This window comes from Candoia aspera, chromosome 4, assembly GCF_035149785.1.
Source record: "Candoia aspera isolate rCanAsp1 chromosome 4, rCanAsp1.hap2, whole genome shotgun sequence".
In the NCBI taxonomy this organism is placed as follows: Eukaryota; Metazoa; Chordata; class Lepidosauria; order Squamata; family Boidae; genus Candoia; species Candoia aspera.
The window spans coordinates 88724266-88742485 of record NC_086156.1 but is presented as its reverse complement, the minus strand read 5'-3'; the positions used below and the strand labels follow the sequence as shown (position 1 = coordinate 88742485).

Below are 18220 nucleotides of genomic sequence, written 5' to 3'. Positions count from 1 at the left end.
TTATATTCTAGACAAGAATGCTTTTATCCCAATCAGCTTCTTCAAAGAATCCTTCACTTCTTGGTTCCGGAGACTGTAGATTAAAGGATTTATCATAGGACATACAACGGTGTAAAAAAAGGAGAGTGCTTTGTCACTTTTCACTGAAGAAATAGACTTTGGCCTTAAATATGTTAGAACTGCAGATCCGTAGAAGAGAGTTGCCACCGTGATGTGGGAGGAACAAGTGGAGAATGCTTTGCTTCTGCTTGTGGTAGAGGACATTTTGAAGATAGCATGGAGGATGTGTATGTAGGAGATCAGGATAAGCAGAAATGGAAGCATTATGAAGACTACTGTGATAATGAAAATGATTATTTCATTTGTATAAGTGTTGGTACAAGCCAGTCTCAGTAGTGGGGGAAGATCACAGAAGAAGTGATTTATCTTATTGGGTCCACAAAAGGGTAAAGTGAATATTAAAGTTGCTGGCACCAAAACTACCATCGCACCAATGATCCAGCAAAACATGGAGATCTTTAGACAACTTGTCCTATTCATAATGGCTGAGTAATGCAGAGGCTGGCATATTGCCACATAGCGATCATACGACATGGCAGCCAACAAGCAACATTCTGCAATTCCCAGGGAGCCAAAGAAATACATCTGTGTGGCACAACCACTGAAAGAAATGTTCATGTCTTCCAAGAGCAAGTTCGACAACATTTTGGGTATTATAGTTGAAGTATAACCAATTTCTAAGAAGGATAAATTCTGGAGGAAGAAGTACATGGGAGATTGAAGAACAGAACTAGTCAAAATGACCATTATTATGAAGAGGTTTCCCAACATGGTCATAAGGTACATGGTCAGAACCAGCAGGAAAAATAAGATCTTTAAAATGGGTGCATCAATTAAAGGCTCAAAAATGAAATAAGTCACGGGAGAATGATTCCTGTGGTCCATGACGTATTGTTTTTATCAATAAGGAAATCTCATTGCATCATTACCATTTTCATCATCATGTAGTTCTTTAATACCAATGTATATCTAATGTAAAAAAATATGAATTAATAAATGTTATTGAAAGGCATATTAAAATGAACATGTATGGTATATACTGAATCTTGAATAGTTTGAGAACTAACAGGCCATGTAAGTGCAGATCATTATATTCCTAGTTTACTGCAGGCAATGAAAATGGGAACACTATATATATTTACTTTGGATGGACTGAATTTCATTTGTTTCACAAATCAGAGTAAATTGAAGTGAATTTGCAAATGTGGTTTTCAGTTAAAATACTGATATAATTTGCATTTCACACATCTGTGAAATTTGTGACACATTCTTTGTTAAAAATGTTAAAGAAATACTGTTATATTAGTTACTTGTTCATATGTTCTTGCAAACAAAATTATCTTAAAACATTTTTCTTAAAACTTGAAAAATGCATATATAATATGAATTTCAGTAGAAATTTATACATAATTTCATTTAGATTTTTTAATGCACAGTAATGAGGAATGAGGTGCAATGAATGTGTACCTGAACACCATCAGCATTAAAGAGACCGTAAGACCAATCTATGTGTTCCTAAGGTTTTAACTAAAACTAATCAATGATCTGTAATAAAGAATTTGATTGATTGATTGATTTAAATTCTGAAACTTTTTACTGTGCAGGATTGTTTTGAGCAGCCTCAGTAAGGTTTTGTTTTGTTTTGTTTTTTGTGAGAAATCAATTCAAATCAAATAGGAAATTGTAAGATACAAAGTTACATCAGCACATAGTTCTCTGGCAGTACCAACCTCTCATGTCTTGGAAGCCTACAATGATAAAGAAGACCTTTAAGAATCATTTTAAAAAGTGGAGACAGATATATGTCCATATTGGAAGGAAGGAAGGAAGGAAGGAAGGAAGGAAGGAAGGAAGGAAGGAAGGAAGGAAGGAAGGAAGGACGGAAGGAAGGAAGGAAGGAAGGAAAACATTATGTGGTATGATACTCAGCCACAATATTTTTAGATTTTAAAAATACACATTTCTTCATGTCACTCTTATTTAAGGAGTTGCAGTCCACATTACGTATAAGTAGAGTTTTTTAGTGTCTATAATCCCATATGTAAAACCCAGTATCTGCAGTATTCAGTGTATTTTTAATACAGGCCTTGGACTGTATATAACCTTCAGACTTTTGTGTTCCAATCATTTATCCAGTTATAGAAGAACAGATAAGTACATTTGTGATCTAAACAAACATTTGCCTAGAAATCTATTTTAAAAACAAACCAGCAGGATAATAGTAGAGGCTGAACCCTAGAAATGATTCAGTCTGGGAGATTTCTAGCTTACCTTTAACAGGGAAAGCTGATTGTTAGAGCTGTCTCTCTCATCTTCCTGAGAAGTACTTCATTTTTTCCTCAGTCCCTTGAGATAGATACTCCAGAGAATTGTGTCCCTCTGTGTGTGTGTTTTCTAATACTTGTGTGGCCACAAACTATACAAGGTCATGTACACAGTGGAGCAAAGTTTTATTTTACCTAAGATTCAAAATATAGTAATTAATGAAGTCTTCTAACATTTATGTGCATATTTCTGAATGTACTTAAATAATGTTCATTTATCCTCAGAATAAATGAATAAAGTGTGACATGGTGGCACTGCAGGTTAAACCGCTGAGCTGCTGAGCTTGCCGATCGGAAGGTCGGCGGTTTGAATCCATGTAATGGGGTGAGCTCCCGTTGCTAGTCCCAGCTCCTGCCAACCTAGCAGTTTGAAAACATGCAAATGTGAGTAGATTAATAGGTACCGCTTCGGCGGGCAGGTAACGGCGTTCATGCTGGGCACATGACCACGGAAGTGTCTATGGACAAACGCCGGCTCTTCGGCTTTGAAACAGAGATGAGCACCAGCCCCTAAAGTCAGACACGACTGGACTTAATGTCAAGGGAAACCTTTACCTTTACTTATCCTCAGAATAATTGTTCTAGTATGAAGTTTCACAATGACCTCACATCCTAAAAATGATTGCCTTGCCATGTTAAGTTTCAGACAAAATTCAGATGACCTCCAAACAATATTCTGCCATTATTATTAATAAGATTTAACATCATTATTTAACATAACTTTCATGTTAAAATATATGGTTCCTTTCCCTTTCAAAGGAAGTAACATTTACCTGACAACAAGACTGGGATTAATTATTCTTATTGTTTAAAACCACAGTAATGGAGGCAGAAGCACCATGTATTAGGATGGTGGCCCTGCATAGTTGACTAGCAAGGCTAGTAAGGCAAGCTATTAGGAACAAGAAAGAATCATCTAGGAAGTGGAAGGCCTGTCCCAATGAAGAAAACAAAAAGGAACATATGGAAAAGGAGGAGCAAAATAAATGCAAGGGGACAGTGAGGGAGGCAAGAAGGAGATTTGAGGAGCATATTGCCAAAACTGTGAAGTCGGAGTGTAAAATATTCTTCAAATACAGATGGACTGGGAAGCCAGTCAGGGAGGCTGTGGGTCCCTTGGGTGAAAAAGGGAGTCAAAGGTTTGCTAAGAGGAGAAAAGGAAATTCCAGAGCAGCTAAGTGAATTCTTTGCTTCCATCTCCACAGGAGAAAAAATGGAGGACATCCCTGAGCCTGAACTCCTCTTGTCAGGAAGAGAATCAGATGAACTCAGCAAGACAACAAGGGAAGAAGTGCTAGGCCTTATTGACACATTAAACATCAACAAATCACCTGGCCGAATGCATCCACCAAGGATTATTAAAGAGCTTAAAGCTGAGATTGTGAACCTTCTAACCAAAATATGCAACCTGTCTATACACTCAGCCTCTGCAGTTGAGGACTGGAAGGTGGCCAGTGTAATTCGGATTCTTAAGAAGGGTTCACAGGGAGATCCAGGAGATTATAGGTTTTTCGACTTAACATCTGTTCCAGGGAAGGCCGTGGAAATTGTTATTAAAGATAAGATTACCAAACATTTGGAGACACAGGCCTTACTCAAGGATACCTAGCATGTCTTCACTAAGGGAAGGTCCTATCTAACTAATATACTAGAGTGTTTTGAGGGTGTTAATAGACAGGTGGATAAGGGAGAGCCAGTAGACACAATCTACTTAGAGTGTCAAAAAGCCTTTGATATAAAGTCCCTCATCAGACTTCTTAGTAAACTTAACAGCCATGGAATAAAAGGGCAGGTCCTCTTGTAGATAAGCAACTGGCTAAAGAATAGAAGTAAAGGGACGTTTCCCATGATGGAGGGATGTAACTAGTGGGGTCCCCCAGGGTTCTGTCCTAGGACCGATGATTTTCACATGTTTATAAATGATTTGGAATCAGGCATGACTACTGGAATAACCATGCTGTTGGCACTAAATTGTTCAGAGTGATAAAAGCAATAAGGGACTGGTAAGAGCTCCAAAGGGATCTCTACACATTAGGAGAGTGGGAGTCAAAATGGCAGATGTCCTTCAATGTGATCAAGTGTAAAGAGATGCACATTGGGGCCAAAAATCCTAACTCTCATACAAATGAATGGGACCATTGGTAGCAGTAACTGATGAGGAAAGAGAGATTGGAGTAATGGCAAACAGTTCAGTGAAGGAGTTGACACAGTATGCATCCACTGTGCCATAGCCTTCTTCCTAGGACTGAGAGAGAGTGACTGGTGCAAGGTCACCCAGCTGGCTTCATGCCTAAGGTGGGACTAGAACTCATGGTCTCCCAGTTGTTAAGCCTGATGCCTTAACTACTATACCAACTTGGCTCACACCAATATCATAATCAATACCATAATGTAATAAACCAGTATCAGAATCCCTCCATATAAATCAGTGGTGTGACTGCATCTGAATATTGTATGCAATATTCTGGTCACTGCACCTCAAAAAGGACATGGTGTTGCTAGACAAGATTCAGAGGAGGACAATTAAGATGATCATGGGGCTGGGACAGCTTCCTATGAGGAAAAGGGGTGACATTTGGGCTTTTTAGTCTAGAGAGGAGGGGAATGACAGAGGACATGGTTGAGGTATACAAAATTATGCACAGTGTGGATAAAGTGTACAAGGAGAAGCATTTTTTTTTCCTTCTGAAAATACTAGATCACAATCAGCTTCTTCAGAGAATCCTTCACTTCTTGGTTCTGGAGACTGTAGATAAAAGGATTTATCATAGACATACAAGAGTGTCAAAAAAGGAGAGTGCTTTGTCACTTTTCACTAAAGAAATAGACTTTGGCCTTAAATATGTTAGATTTGTAGAAGAGAGTCACCACCGTGGTGTGAGAGGAACAAGTGGAGAATGCTTTGCTTCTGCTTGTGGTGGAGGACATTTTGAGGATAGCATGGAGGATGTGTATGTAGGAGATCAGGATAAGCAAAAATGGAAGCATTATGAAGACTATCATGGTATTAAAATCATTGTTTCATTTGTATAAATGTCTGTACAAACCAGTGTCAGATGTGGGAGAAGATCACAGAAAAAAACATTTATCTTATTGGTTCCTGAAAAGAGTAGAGTGGAAATTAAAGTTGTAGGCACCCAAACTACCACTGTACCAATAATCCAGCAAAAACTGGATATCTTTAGACAAATAGTCCTATTTATGGTATAATGGCTGAGTAATGTAAAATCTAGCATATATTTAACCAATTTCTAAGGATAAACTCCATAGGAAGAAGTATATTGTATGGAGACTGGAAAATAGAACTAGTCACAGTGACTATTATGGTAAAGAGATTTCCCAACATGATCATAAGGTAAATGGTCAGCACCAGCAGGAAGAAGAAGATATGCAGACTGTGTTCATCAGTTAAATCTAAAAAAATAAAATATGTCACAATAAAAATGAGATTTGGTGATATTTAAATTACCTGTTAATTAGTTCATAAATATAGCATTCCTAAAATTTATGTTCTTTTACTATCTGAAACAGCCTCAATAATATATTCTTACATTTCAGAAGGGAAACAATAAAATCAACATTATACAATATAATATATATATATTATATTACATGCAATATACAAAGTTCTATCAAACAATTCCCCACTGTATGGATGACTACATTGGGTTCCATAACATATTAAGATCAGATTGATCACCAAGTATGTAAGAACTTGGCATACTATTCTAAACTTTAAAATAGATCAGTGGAGCAGTTTTTCACTTTTCCATGACACACATTCCCATCTTCCTGAAGCCACAGCATCACTCTGTCCAATGCTAGGCCCAATGCAGATACAGACAGATATAGAACTGATGAAATCTCCAAATTCAACTGGAAGATCACCAAAGGTTATAGAGAAGGTTCTGTAAAATTGTTTAGACATCAAAAATGAACATGCCTCCATTACATTACAATTGGATAGTAATTCTTATTTTAAAAAGTAAGTCACATTCTACATTATACAAATAGAATTATTCTAGCATCTACAACCCCATGTGTAAGGACCAGTAAGAGTCCTATGCTTTCGTTGTGTGAGGAAGAACAAATAAGTAAATCTGAAATTCAAACCCAATTTTGTCCAAAAATTTGTTCTTAAGGCAAAATCCAAAAGGGTAGATACTGAATACCAGAAATGCATCTAGTTATAAAGATTACTAGCTTACCTCGGTCAGGGAAAGTGTTTGTTAGAGCTTTGTCTCTTTTACCTAGAAGATATTTCAATCTCTCCTCAATCCTCTGAGGCAGATATATGGGAGAATCAATAGTTGTATAACTGCAAACAAGATCATGGTGTTTGTATGTGTGATGCATGCATACATATTTTGTTAAAAATTGGGGAAGTTTTATCTCACCACAGATTCAAAGCATATCGACTATGAGTTTCCTAATAATTGCGTGCATATCCCTGAGTTAGAAACTGTTTATTTATAAATTGTATTTATGCCCACAATATTCCTTCTACTGTGTAAATCTATTTATTAATCCTGATCTGTTAAGTTTTAGGAAAGTGACTGTTCCATAAATATCACAACAACATTTTGCTCCGGTTATTAATATGGTGATATTTTTTTTATTTAATGTAACTTCCATTTTAAAATGTACATTCCTTTCCTTCCCTACATTTCTTTCCCTACTACAATTTCTTCTAGATAATGCTTATTGATCAATGGCATTTACAAAGGATTCTATCATATTGATTACATTAACAATTCTTCATACCTCTATCTATTATACTCTTACAAAACATACAGATAATAAGAGTAGTGAACTTACATCAATCCTAAGTGGGATTAGAGCATGGAATCTTGTTTGGTATCCATTTTTGTTTCCAAAATAATGCTGACACATATCAGCTTAAGAGGAATAAATCTTTTAGGAAATGTAGGAAATATACTATAGAGTGCCCTAGAAGAAGTATAGTATTTTCAGTTTGGATAAGGGATGGGAATGACATTGGCCACATTGGTGGATGACATTTGTTGGGACAGAGTAATATATCCTCCTGTCCTACAATGTTATCCATCATGGTATACTTTCGGAACCACTGCAATTGTTTCATTCCTTCCTTAGTGGGCAATTACACTGACTAGAATTGCCCACTAGGGCACTGTGGCTACTCATTTGTAGGGAACCATAAGACTCAGTCTTACTCCTTTTACTTTTTAGCATCTATTTTATTTATTTATTTAACAAATTTATATAGCCATCCAACTCACACATGGTAACTCTAGGTGGCTTACAGGTACATGAAATTTCTGGAAAAGGTCATCCATATACTAATAATACCCATTTTTATTTATTTATTTATCTAATTTATTTATCTAATTTATTTATCTAATTTATCCCCGCCCATCTCCTCCCATTTTATTATATATCATGCCTTGGACCGAGCTGGTAATATGCTCAAAATCTTGTCTGGAAACTGTTAGGTCACAATGGGATAAAAGAGGATTAAGCTGAACTCAAGCAAAAGGGAGCTGCTCATGCAGACCTACACTATTGTCCTGGTTGGCAGATGAAATAATAATAATGATGATAATAGTAATAATAATAATACTATTTTTTACATGTCAGGAAACACCCCACAATGCTTGGCATGTCAAGAAGCATCCTTAGTGAGACAGATATACTGCTGTTTTCCCATGAGCTCTCTCAGACATAAAGAGGAGAGAGAATGTTTTTTTCAGCATGTATATTAATTCATCTTTTTGCTTCATCTTGTGCTTGATAGTCATTAACAGTAGCTTTAAGACAGGATTTTTTAAACTGTGTTCTGTGGAACCCTAGAGTTCCATGAGAACTTGATGGAGTTCCACGAGACATTAAGGTGGGGAGGTAGGTCCACTTGAACATGGCCAAATTTCCATCACTAGAGTCTTGCCTCTTGGCCAGGGTTCTTGGGAACTTTTACGCTTGCTATATCCTCATTGGCTATGTCTCAGCGACAACAGAAAAATCCTGGCTTGACTGTTCTTTTCTCAAGATCTTTTTTCAATACCATCTGTGTTTTACCTAAGTGATTTACTTTATTATTATTCTTCCTTTCTTCTGTTTCTGAGCCTGTTGGCTCACATATCATCAGAGACTCATCCCTGATAAGAACTGAATGAGGATATGCAGAATTTGTAGTAATAACAATAACAGTAAATACTATGTTATATATGGCCTTTATATCCCAAACTCCACAGTGACAAATAGCACATTCAATGTACATGTCCCAGATGAAAATAATGTCTCAGTCTACTAATTGTGATTTTAAAGGCTCCTTTTACTTCCTTGTTTCTCAAGCTGTAGATAGGAGGGTTTAACACAGGGGTCACCACAGCATAGAGAAGGGAGATAAATTTACTCTTCCCATCCTTCTTTTCTGGTGTTGATGTGCTTCCTAAATATATTGCACTGCTTGTCCCATAGAATAAAAAGACTACCAGAAGATGAGATGAGCAAACAGAAAAGGCTTTGCATCTGGCCTCAACTGACCACATCTCAAGGACAGTGGAAATAATATAAATGTATGAGATAAGGATCAGCATGAAAGGGATCATCACCACAGAAACTGACACCACCAAAAGTTCCACTTCATTCACTGAAGTGTCCCCACAAGCCATCTTAATTAAAGGCACAATGTCACAGAAAAAGTGAGTGATAATGTTGGACCGGCAGCAATTTAACCTGACCATCAACGTGGCCTGTATCAAGGCTACAACTGTACCACCAAACCATGAAGCGACCACTAGTCCCACACATACCTTTGTACTCATCATTAGAAAATAATGCAAAGGATGGCATATTGCTACATACCGATCATAGGCCATAGCAGTCAAAAGATAGCACTCCACAGTTCCTGAGACAGCAAAGAGCTCTATCTGAATAAGGCATCCAGAGTGGGATATACTCTTGGTGTCCAAGATAAAGTTAGCTGCCATCTTAGGGACTGAGACAGAAGTATAGCAAAGCTCTAAGAAAGACAAACTCCTGAGAAAGAAATACATAGGAATATGCAGAGTTGGGCAGGCTCCTATGACAACAAACATAAGACCATTTCCCATTATAGCTACTATGTAAGCAATTAAAATTGCACCCAAGAACAGAACCTGAGACACTTGTAGGTCAGAAAAAGCTTACAGTATAAATTCTGTGATTCCAGTATAATTTTCCTGCTGAAATTCTTCAGTGGGTTCCATGTCTGATAGAGGAAAAAGAAATAAAGTTGATGTAATTTGGATATTTTTGAACATTTTCATCTTGAATTATATAAATATTACAGTTTCTGTGTTACACTTTTTTGTTGTTGTTTATTCGTTTAGTCGCTTCCGACTCTTCGTGACTTCATGGACCAGCCCACACCAGAGCTTCCTGTCGGTCGTCAACACCCCCAGATCCCCCAGGGACAAGTCCATCACCTCTAGAATATCATCCATCCATCTTGCCCTTGGTCGGCCCCTCTTCCTTTTGCCTTCCACTCTCCCTAGCATCAGGATCTTCTCCAGAGTGTCCTGTCTTCTCATTATGTGGCCAAAGTATTTCAGTTTTGCCTTTAATATCATTCCCTCAAGTGAGCAGTCTGGCTTTATTTCCTGGAGGATGGACTAGTTTGATCTTCTTGCAGTCCAAGGCACTCTCAGAATTTTCCTCCAACACCACAGTTCAAAAGCATCGATCTTCCTTCGCTCAGCCTTCCTTATGGTCCAGCTCTCGCAGCCATATGTTACTACAGGGAACACCATTGCTTTAACTATGTGGACCTTTGTTGTCAGTGTGATGTCTCTGCTCTTAACTATTTTATCAAGATTTGTCATTGTTCTTCTCCCAAGGATTAAGCGTCTTCTGATTTCCTGACTGCAGTCAGCATCTGCAGTAATCTTTATGGCAACCAGCTTGATTGATAACTGGCAAATAGAGGGAGAAAATGTAGAAGCAGTGAAATACTTTTTATTCCTAGGTGCAAAGATCTTGGGTTTTTTGAGGTTTAGCTGCAAGCCAGCTTTTGCACTTTCTTCTTTCACCTTCATCATAAGGCTTCTCAGTTCCTCTTCGCTTTCAGCCATCAAAGTGGTATCATCTGCATATCTGAGATTGTTAATGTTTCTTCCAGAGATTTTAACTCCAGCCTTGGATTCCTCAAGGCCAGCTTGTCGCATGATGTGTTCTGCATACAAGTTGAATAGGTAGGGTGAGAGTATACAGCCCTGCCATACTCCTTTCCCAATCTTAAACCAGTCCGTTGTTCTCTGGTCTGTTCTTACTGTTGCTACTTGGTTTTACTAAAGCAGAAAGATAACCCCAACCCCACTCTACTCAAAACAACTTACATAAACGGTAGCATGATGCAAATATTCCTCTTTTGGTCTTCCCAAAATGTCAGAATAAGGTAAGAATGATAATAGTCTATTTTCCATGCCTTTTACCTCTCTTTCATGCTAGAAAAGCATTTTCCAGTCTAAGTTTATTTTCTTACACATCTCTTAATGGAAAGAGAAATGGAGAGATGCAAGTTGTCCATTAATAATACAACGATTTCAATTTTATTTTTCAGTTGTCAGGACATTAAATCCAATGGAGAGAGGAATTTAAACTACTGGAAAACAAAAGGTACTGTATATACCAAGAATGTTCTCCTCTGGATGCAAAGAGAAAGAAAAGGAAAAGGAATGTTTTGGTGACCTTCTGGACCATATCTCTCATGGATCTCAAAATCTACTGTAGAATAACTATTAATTTATTTCCCAATACAGTTTAGTGTTAAAAAGCTGAAAGCAAATGAGATGTACATACAAAGAGACATGCACACACATAGACATCTCTCAGAGAAAGAAATCATCAAAAATATTTGCACAGACCATTATGAATGACTTTCTAGATATTTCCTGTTGATTTGCCAGATTACAAATGACACTCAGATTACAGTTTTCACAAATTAGAAGTATCTGTTTTCTTTTATAGAAATGGAATTTCACTGCAGTGAATTTTGTTCCTTTCTATAAAGCAGTTTCAAGAACTGTAAGAAACAGCGCTGCAATTATGTTTGGTCCCCTGGTGTTTCAGAGAAATCCAGTGGAACTCTGGGGACAATGCTCAAGTAATTAACTTGGAGTAGACTTCTTGCTTGTGGCAGGAAGCCATTCCCCCTTCGATACTACTGAGACTCATCCACCTTCCCATGACACATATACCTGATATGCCGCTCTCTAAAGAACCTTCAGAGTGAAACAGCATGAGTTGGGTCTAGTGATTGCCCTTGTGACATCAATGTTGAGGAAGCTTCAGAATCTCTTCCTCTCTCACCCTCTCTCTCATATATCTACCTACTATCGGTTTACTTGCCTTGAAATAATATTCATTTTAACAACATTATGTCTTTCTTGAGTGTTTCTGAAGTTTTTAACTCTATTGTTAAAACATTGCATTGATATAGATAAGGGTACCTTGAAGAATAGTCAGTTAACCTAATACTCAACAACTCTGGGATGGCTTTTTTTAAAAAAAAGTTAAATTTACTTACTTACTTCAACAGAATATTGCTTTTTAGTCAATTTGACAGTAAATAACATTCATTTACTATTTATTTATTTGTTTATTCTATGTGTAGGGCTGCTGATCTCACTATAGTGACTCTGGGTGGCTAACAGCATATAAAAGCAATTTTAAAAAAAAAACATTTATAACAATATATAAACTGCCCAGGGCCCCTCTTTTGAGGGAGATGGGCAGTAACAAAATTTGAATAATAAATAGATAGATAGATAGATAGATAGATAGATAGATAAATATTTTGAGGAGAGTGCCTTTGAATCAGTCTTCACTTGCAGTTTTCTTGGAAATATTTTGGAAGTTGTTTGCCATTGCCTGCCTCCTAGGGCTCAGAGACAGTGACTGGTCCAAGGTCACCCAGCTGGCTTTGTGCCTAAAGCAGGACTAGGATTCATAGCCTCCAGCTTTCTATCCTGGTGCCTTAAGCACTACACTAAACTGGCTCTCTATAACAATATCTACAACAATAAAAACAAATTGTTTGCTTTGAAATCTGATACATCTCCCCCCAGACAATAGCCATCACAGCAAAAACCACAGCATATCATGGACTCAGACTAACCTCCTGATCCCCACATCCAAGAACACAACAGCATTTCTAAGAAGGATAAATTCTAGAGGACAGGGTACACAGGAGACTGAAGAAGAGAAGTAATCAAAATGACCATGATGATGAAGCAGTTACCCAACATAGAACTGGGGATCTATCCTCCTTGTTTAACTTATCTTCTTGTCTGATTTAATTTAATATTAATGATCTTTGATTATAACAATACATTTGAAAAACTAGGGAATCTTTGTAGAGGAATTTTGCCAGATTTTTTAACATTCTGGCAAGGCTGAAATTGCCAACTGGAAGATAAGCTAGTTGTGCCAGAGCAGGCACTCTATGGCACAATAAGCTAGAAAATTCAGATTAATTGCCCAGGATTTGAGCTGGAATGAGGCAGTACTCCTGAACCAATTTCAGGAAGGTCTTTCTTGATGAGGTTCTTGATGAGCTTACCAGAGCTAAATGTTCTGCCACATTTCAAGGACTAATCCAATAATGCTTTGTGATAACATATATTCAAAAATACTTATTGTTTGTTTGTTTGTTTATCAAATTTTATCACCCCCCATCTCCCTCGCAAGGAGGGATTATGAATCTGAGGAGAAATTTATGAACAGCTTTCAGCAATTTCCAGGTGTCTGTGTGTGTGTCCAAAAAAAAAAGGCAACTTGGCAGAAATGGTGTTGTGATGGAAGCCCCATCCCTTTTTTTGTATGTGCATTGACTGGGCATGCATATACCAAAGGGGTTGGGTTTGTATCACAATGCTGCTTCTGCCATTTGCTTTTTTGACACCCCCCCCCCATGAGATGCTAAACGCTTTTAATTAATCTATAAAAATAAGAAAAATGTCAGAGAATAATATTTGTACATTAACACCATACGAGTGATGCACCTATTCCTAATTAAATAACAATAATAGGAAAAACAATTTGGACAGCGACTACAGATGTATGGAACTGTTTTCAGCAGCTTCAGTACTATTTCCACAATCCTTGAGAAGGTCTGTACAATTTAGATGGGAAACAATAGTAAACTCAAAGAATGGTTTCTTGGGCCTCAGTAATATCAAGCTCACTATGAACACCAGATGTGTCAGCCCAAGGAACCATTGTACTGAATGTCTAAATATGTCAGTCAAGCAATTGGCCATCTTACTGTGACATCCAAAACTTCTCAAACTCCTAGTTGGTAGAAGTCATATGTTGGTGTCATTTGGTCAAGCTAATCAAAATGAAGAAATATTTCAGAATACTTTAATTCTATTTTTGATAGTAATTCTTTGGTTTCCTCTTTCAAATTGAAGGGCACGTCCAGTTTTGGAAGAAGAAGAATTGTCATCTATTTCAAAGTAGGAAATATAATGCTGTGCAATACTAATGTATTTAACCTATACTTTCACCATAGGGTGTGCTTGTGTGTTGTGAAAATTGGGCAATAAACAGTATGCTTATAAAGTCCTAATAAGTTTAATGGGTCTCATTCCCAATGAACAGGATTCCTGCCTACTTACCTAACCATTTTTCCTTGCACTGGAACATGGTTATTTATTGCATTTTAAATCTACCCAATAACTACTTTTCCAGGTTGGTTGAGAATGTAAAGAATAACATATAAAATGTGTTACATAAAATACATGATCTTGGTCTAATCCAGATCTCTCAAATCAGATATCCAGGAAAATGAGTTTAGACTTGTACAGGAAGGATATCAGTGAGGGGGCCAGCGTGTTTCCCTTGGGAAGACATTCCATAAACAGTGCCCCATAATTGAATGGCTCTTGCTCTTACAATCCCCCACCCTAAGGTCTAGATAGGTAAACTTTCCTCCGACAAAATATTGAAAGGCATATTAAGCACTATTAAATGTTTTAAGAACCACTGTCATTTCCTTTTCTTTTTTTAACTTTTAATTTACTTGAGGCTACACTTTTTAAAATCTTGTTTTTATTTTGTTAGCTAACTTGACTGCCCTCTGTCACGGGAAAGATCAGAATTAGGCTCAGTACTGTATACAGCAAAAACACAATCTAGGGCTGGACTGATATTATTTTCATGAAGATACAACCTGATCTGGAATAAATTAGATGACCTTTAATTGTTCCATTTGTTTGTTTTTATTTCACAGTCTTAAGCAAAGGCTTCTGTATTTAAGTTAAGGGCCAGAAGTGAACAAGAAGTGAAATCAATCATTCTGCCCAGGTCATACATAGGAGCCGTATACAGGCACCCAGCACCCCATTTTTTTTGCCCTGAAGCTCTTCAGATCATTTGGACCTGGACACTTTTGCTTGTTACTTGCCATGATAATATGCCAAACTTTGCACTATGCAGCCATTATGAATAATTCTCTGGATGTCAGTTGTCTGCAGGCTCAGTGGAGTGTTGCTTATAATGCTAGCAACTTTAACATTGGTTCTACCACTTTGTGGATCTTAAAAGTGTGACAATTTCTTCTGTAACCTTTCTCTATTCTATATCTTGCCTGTGCAAACTTTGATAAAGATGAGGTGGTAGTTTCCATGGACTCAGTGGTCTTCTTTGTCCTTAATTTTCCTCCATACGATCCTGAATGTATCTTCAGCCATCAGCAAAAGAAAACTTTCCCACATCACTCTGTTTTACAGATCTGGTAGGAAAGGAGTGATTCTCTTTTAGGGAACTGGAAACTGAGATGGTGTTCTTATTTCTTTAGTTTGTCTGCACTGTGTTGTGACTTATGATGAATCCTTTAAATTATAAAGAAGTGCAAATTTTCCTGAAGAGGATGATGAGCAGAGAAATAGTCTTGCCTTGAATTTGAAAGAACCCTATCCTTTTTTAAATGCTCTAAGCTGGAAAAAACCTTCCTGGCTGTGGCAATAGGAACCCCCCAAAATTATCATGGCTAATGTTAAGATGTTGGGGGAATTTCATCATATAAAATATAAAATATAATTTTATTTACTGTATATCAAATGATTTTTTTTTTTCCTCCCTCCTTCCTTCTCCATTCTTTTTTTGTTAGCTACCTCCATCTAGGCCCATGAAGTCACCAGGAGTCAAGTTCAACTTGAAAGGGACTTTACTTATAGCTTTCTTATACAGAAATAAGGGATTGAACTTTCATAGTTTTGCTTAATTAATGTTGAGCAGGAATTTAGAAGGAGAGATTGACATGGGATAAATATTAAAATTTATTGTTATAGAAATGTACTAGATTTTGAACAGGTTTTAACCTGCATCTACTACTGTTCAAGAAATGATATAGAAACTGCACAATCACAGAACTTTTATACACTACATTAGCAAAAATTTGTCTCAGTTGATTCAGAAAGGGTGTGAATTCCAAAACAGGAGAGGCATAGTTTTGTTATTTTTTAAAAAGATCTCCAAGAATGAGTTAAATTCTTAACAATGTATTTTGAATAATCTCCATAGAATGCCAAGAAAATGAGCCTTTCAGGGACTCTAATTTTTTGTTTGTTTGTTTGGAATTCAGGCTGTAAAATAAAATTTATGATGTTAGGCATGCCCAAGAACTTAAGTTTATTTTATTTTAAATGGTTGAAGCTGCAACAGACCCTGAAATAAATGAATGAAAGAAAGAAAGAAAGAAAGAAAGAAAGAAAGGAAAAGGAAGGAAAAAGAAAAAGAAAAAGAAAGGAAAAATCAGTGGGTCAGATTTCAAAATAATTTGCAAGAAAATAAATCAATAAATAATGTTTGAATGGGATCAGTTCATAAAACATCTACACATTGCTAAAATGGCATTATCCCCCAGATACATCTATGATAGATATCAAATGATGAAAATAATTCAATTGTTACTTCAATTCAGAATGACCCTCTTCTGTTCATGTATGCAGTACTGTTTGTTCTAAGTGTTTAGACCATTTTTGGCAGCGTTTCCAAGGAAGGATGATCAATGCAGAAGGATATTTTAAAAGAATTACAAATTATATCAAATAACTGCTTGGTGAAGTGGATAAAATAGAAGCTAACTGAAAATTTTCTTCCATTTACAGAGATGGCAAAGGCTTTCAAGCCATGTGCCACTTCTATATCCAGTCTGCTGTTACCAGATTTCCCCAAATTACAACCACTGTCATTTGTCAACAAAATTGTGCTTTTCGGATGCATTTATGTTGGTTTCTTTTCTGTTTTACAAGCTTACCTTAGCAATTTTGACACCCACACCCTCTGCAAAGAATCTGGTGTCAGCTGATCTTTGCAGTCTTATTGTCACTGTGTCATCATCACAGAATATCATCACCACATCACTTGAAAGACAAAACATTTGTTTGTTTGTTTAAGATGTAGCTCCCAAATAAGTAGAAACTATGTATAAGCTTTCAGCAGTGACTATATGGGAAGGGGCATGTGTCAAAAAAACCAGGTAGCAGAAACTGTGTCATGATGCAAGTCCCACCCATTTTTTGTATATGAGTTGAATCTACATGCATGTTCAAAAGGGATGGGGCTTGTACCACAATGCTGGTCCTGCCATCTTGCTTTTATGACCCCTCCCCAGATGGCACTGAGTGCTTTTACTGAAACAAAACAAAACAAAACAAGTTACAATAATGGTAAAGAATAAGATTTATAAGTGAACACCATAACACTGTTGCATCCATTCCTAAATTGTAAAAAAAATAACTGACTATTCAATTTTATGTATGCAGCTACTTTCAGCAGCTTCAATAACATCTTCATAAGTTTTGAGAAGCTCTGTACAATCCAGATGAAAAACAAGAACAATCACTTACATCAATATAAAAAACTGAGAAAGGAACAAAGGAAAGGAAAGGGCTTTGTAATGAATGAGACTTTTGGAGCCTGGATTACAATTGTTTAGAATAAACTATAATCAGTGCAGGAGCCTGGGGTACTGGTTGCTCCCTCTGAGATAAATCACCTGGGAGGTTAGAGTTTAAATTATAAAAAGACAAAATCATCACACCTATTTAATTGTCTCACTGTCAGCTAATCAAAACGTCTGTGGGTCAGCAACTGAAGAAACAGTGAACTCTCTTGATCTTCAGAAAGGTAATATTCCAATGAAGTCTTTCCCCCCTTCACATTTATAAGAGTTAAGAGTAATACTTTTAAAAACAAATAAACAAATACAGGAATTCCTAAATTTGATGAGAATGAGAGGAAATCAAATCTCAAGTTTCAAACCTCTTAATTATTTCACTGCAGATCAACCATCTTTTTGCAGTGGTATTGTAAAATACCTTCTTCAGGACTAGAAGACAATCTGGAGCACTCCAGATGCTGGGACTATATTTCCTATAAACGCTAGCCAGCATGAGCCTACAGGACAAAGCAAGAAAGAAAACATTTTTTCTTCTCTTGAGAGATTTTTTTTTAAAATATTCTGTTCTAGTGGTATAAACTGACACTCATCCAGGAAGATGAAGATGTCTATGAAGCACACTACATTCTGTTTATGTTTCACCCTTCCCTTTCTCTCCCCTTGTTGAGAAGGAAGAATAATCTAGACATTGTCCCATTTGCTGATCATTTAGTAAGGCAGTTAGAAGGAAAATGAGGTCAGGTTGAATGTTAACACCCAAATGTATCTACATTAAAAACCTGCAGATACATTTTAGTCCGTTTTTTTTTCTTTTCATCAGACAAATCTTCCTCATTTTGTTCTTGATATTTTTTTATCTGACACAACTTTTTGCAGATGGTTAGGCAAAAATCTCAGAGAAATAAGC

At 36.8% G+C, this 18220-nt stretch overlaps 1 protein-coding gene across 1 annotated transcript; it reads right to left on the bottom strand.

Annotated features, from left to right (window-relative positions):
- Nucleotides 1–945, bottom strand: LOC134496392 (olfactory receptor 10A4-like). Its single transcript, XM_063302123.1, has one exon. The coding sequence runs from the start codon at nucleotides 943–945 to the stop codon at nucleotides 1–3; it is 945 nt and encodes a 314-aa protein (XP_063158193.1).
- Between the last annotated feature and the right edge of the window lie 17275 nt (nucleotides 946–18220).

Coding starts and splice junctions, on each gene's coding strand:
- LOC134496392 (XM_063302123.1), bottom strand. CDS start 945: ATGGACCACAGGAATCATTCTCCCGTGACTTATTTCATTTTTGAGCCT.